Raw genomic sequence first — 2,859 nt, 5'->3', positions numbered from 1 at the left:
TCTGGAGCCTAACCATTCCGACCTCTCTTCTCAGAGCCACCGTGGGGGCACATCTAGGAACAGCCGGTACAGCTCTCAAAAATTTAGACTGCAGTGCCTCCAACGGATCAAGGTTTTTAACTATGCCCAACTGAGCTCCATAAAAAAGTTGAGGCAAAACCTTTGCTGAGAATAGTTTGACCACAGCCAGAACATAGGATGCACCCTTAGTATAATAATAAGTGAGTATTGATTTGACTACTGGTTTAGCCTTTAAAACTGCCGAGGTGAGGTTTGCGTGAACAGGAAGCATGAAATAATACTCCTAAATACCTAAAGGACTTAACCTGCTCTATCCTATGTGAGCTTATTGACCACCGGTGCCCTCTGGGCCGGTTTGCAAAAACCATAACTTTTGTCTTTTGGTAATTGATCTCCAAGTTCTCCTGAGTACAGTATTTATCTAACAAAAGGAGAGCACGCTTTAGGCCAATTGGTGTTAGCGAAAGAATCGCCATATCATCCGCATATAGTAAAACGAAGACATCTTGGGAGGATGCGTGGAAGGAGAGGAAATAAAAGAAACTATAGAATTAATATAAAGGTTAAATAGCATAGGGGCCAGTATACACCCTTGACGGACCTCTCTATCTACATTATATTCATGACAGAAACGTAAAATCTTCTCTATAACTGGCCATTGATGGCCACTGATAAAGTTTGATTGTTCGGTCCATAAAAAATATTACAAAAATACCTTAAAATGCTAGTGCTGTTGCCTTGCAAGGAAACTGAAGTGTGCACCTTGGAGTACCATTTAAGTGTACTTGAAATCAGTATCCTTGAAAGCATACTATGTATACAAATAAGCCCTATTCACAAGTTATGTTTAATGCACATATAATGGTACACTTCAAATCTGTAGCCCGGGGGTGTGTGGGCTGTATCCAGGTTCTTCTTTTAAATAAATCCTTGTACAATCATTCACAGAAAACTGTATATGTGCATGCAAACACCTGTACACAAATACAACGTAACATCTGAATAGGGCTACAGATCTCAATAAAATCAGGATTTATCTGCATGCATTTTCAGACAAGATCTTTGAGCTGAAACAAACAGTAATACTTTCCAGATTCACCACCAAAGGGACTAGGAACTTGCTCTTTACAGATTCTAGAAATACTGCAGAAAATCTACTGGTTTCTATATCTGCATATTCTATATATGTGAATTCCACATTATTGCAGCATATATCTTAGTGTGCTGCATCCCTAACTAATGGATCCAAGAGGGCATAGTCCATGGAAACCTCATTCTTCTCTAGGTTCTCACTTCCTCAGGAAAGCTCTGAGCCTGCCAAGAAGTCTCACCAGAGCTGCCTTTATATCCTGGTTCCTCAGGCTGTAAATGAAGGGGTTCAGCATAGGAATCACCACGGCATACAAGAGAGAGACAATGGTGCCTTTCTGGGCTGAGTAAGTGGAGGCAGGCTGGAAGTAGAGGCAGCTGATGGTGCCATAGAACAAGACCACAACAGCCAGGTGAGAGCCACAGGTGGAGAAAGCCTTGCGCTTCCCAGCAGCAGATGGGACTTTCATAATGGCCCAGAAGATGCGTGTGTAGGAGATGATGATGAGAACGAAGGGGCCAAGGATATCCAGCACACCTTCTGTCTGCGCCAGAGTCTTGATGAGCGTGGTGTCCGAGCAGGAGAGCTCCAGAAGGGGGTAGACATCACAGAAGAGGTAGGGGATCTCCCAAGGAGCGCAGAAAGAAAGGCGTGATGTCAGAAGGGTGTACAGCAAGGAGTGGAGAGCAGAAATGATCCAAGATCCAGACACCAAGTAAAGGCAGCACTTGCCGTTGATCACCATGGTGTAGTGCAATGGCCGGCAGATGGCCACGTAGCGATCATAAGCCATGCAGGCCAGGAGGAAGCTGTCTGTGTTGCCAAAGGTCAAGAAGAAATACATCTGGGTCAAACACCCACTGTAGGAGATGGTTTTGCTCCGAGACATTAGGTTTGCCAATATTTTGGGAACGGTGGTGGAAGCAAAAGTGACATCAGCCAATGAGAGGTGGCTGAGGAAGAAGTACATTGGGGTGCGAAGGAGATGGTCATCCAAGCGGATGAGCAGGATAATCAGCAGGTTTCCCAGCAGGGTCAAGAGGTAGATGGAGAGAAAAAACAGAAAGAGAAGACTCTGGTGTTCAGGTTGGGTGGAGATACCCCAAAGGACAATTTCAAAGATGGCAGTTTGGTTCTCCCTGGCCATTTTAGCTGTAGCATATGGGGGGAAAAACCAGGAAGCACTCAACCAAAAAAGCAAAATAAGAGACAAAATCTCAAGGTGCTGTGAAGTATTTATTGGAGTCCAATGCGTTTCAGCCACAAGAGGCTTTCTTCAGGGGCATGCTAAAATGATATTTAAAAATGAAATTAATCAATTTCATTTAAAATACATTTGAAACAAGATATAAATGAAACCACCAGTATATACGCTTCTTATGGCAACATACATTTATCGTATTCCAAAGAGAACTCTAACGAATAGTCTTTTGCCTTCTCACAAGCTTATAACATTGCCAGCTAGAGAAGCAAATTTATACTATTGCCAATAAGCCTGGCTATAATTCATTGACTCTAAAAAATATCAACTTAAAGGAATAACAAATGAATAAATCCTTCATTTAAGCATAAACAAAAATCAAGTTCTTCATTTAACCCCTGTGGAGCCAAAGTGTTCAATTCCAAAATCCACCATGCTTCTTTCCTAGGTAGAACTTTTATCATCTTGATGCATAATTTTTTCAGTTGCCCCAAACTGTACATACTTAAAAGAATGTTTTTTCTCCAGTATATGCGCTACCAAAGGG

General features: G+C 42.3%; 1 protein-coding gene across 1 annotated transcript; it reads right to left on the bottom strand.

The window, feature by feature from the left end:
* Positions 1-1,310: 1,310 nt before the first annotated feature.
* On the bottom strand, positions 1,311-2,258 carry LOC128348075 (olfactory receptor 1G1-like). Its single transcript, XM_053303612.1, has one exon. It carries the CDS (start codon positions 2,256-2,258, stop codon positions 1,311-1,313), a length of 948 nt encoding a protein of 315 aa, XP_053159587.1.
* Between the last annotated feature and the right edge of the window lie 601 nt (positions 2,259-2,859).

Source organism: Hemicordylus capensis, chromosome 2 (assembly GCF_027244095.1).
Source record: "Hemicordylus capensis ecotype Gifberg chromosome 2, rHemCap1.1.pri, whole genome shotgun sequence".
NCBI classification, from domain to species: domain Eukaryota; kingdom Metazoa; phylum Chordata; class Lepidosauria; order Squamata; family Cordylidae; genus Hemicordylus; species Hemicordylus capensis.
Note: the sequence above shows the minus strand (reverse complement) of the source record. Positions and strands in the feature narration are given on the sequence as shown.

Excerpts from the sequence above, each read along its gene's own strand:
- LOC128348075 (XM_053303612.1), bottom strand. The coding sequence starts at position 2,258 with ATGGCCAGGGAGAACCAAACTGCCATCTTTGAAATTGTCCTTTGGGGT.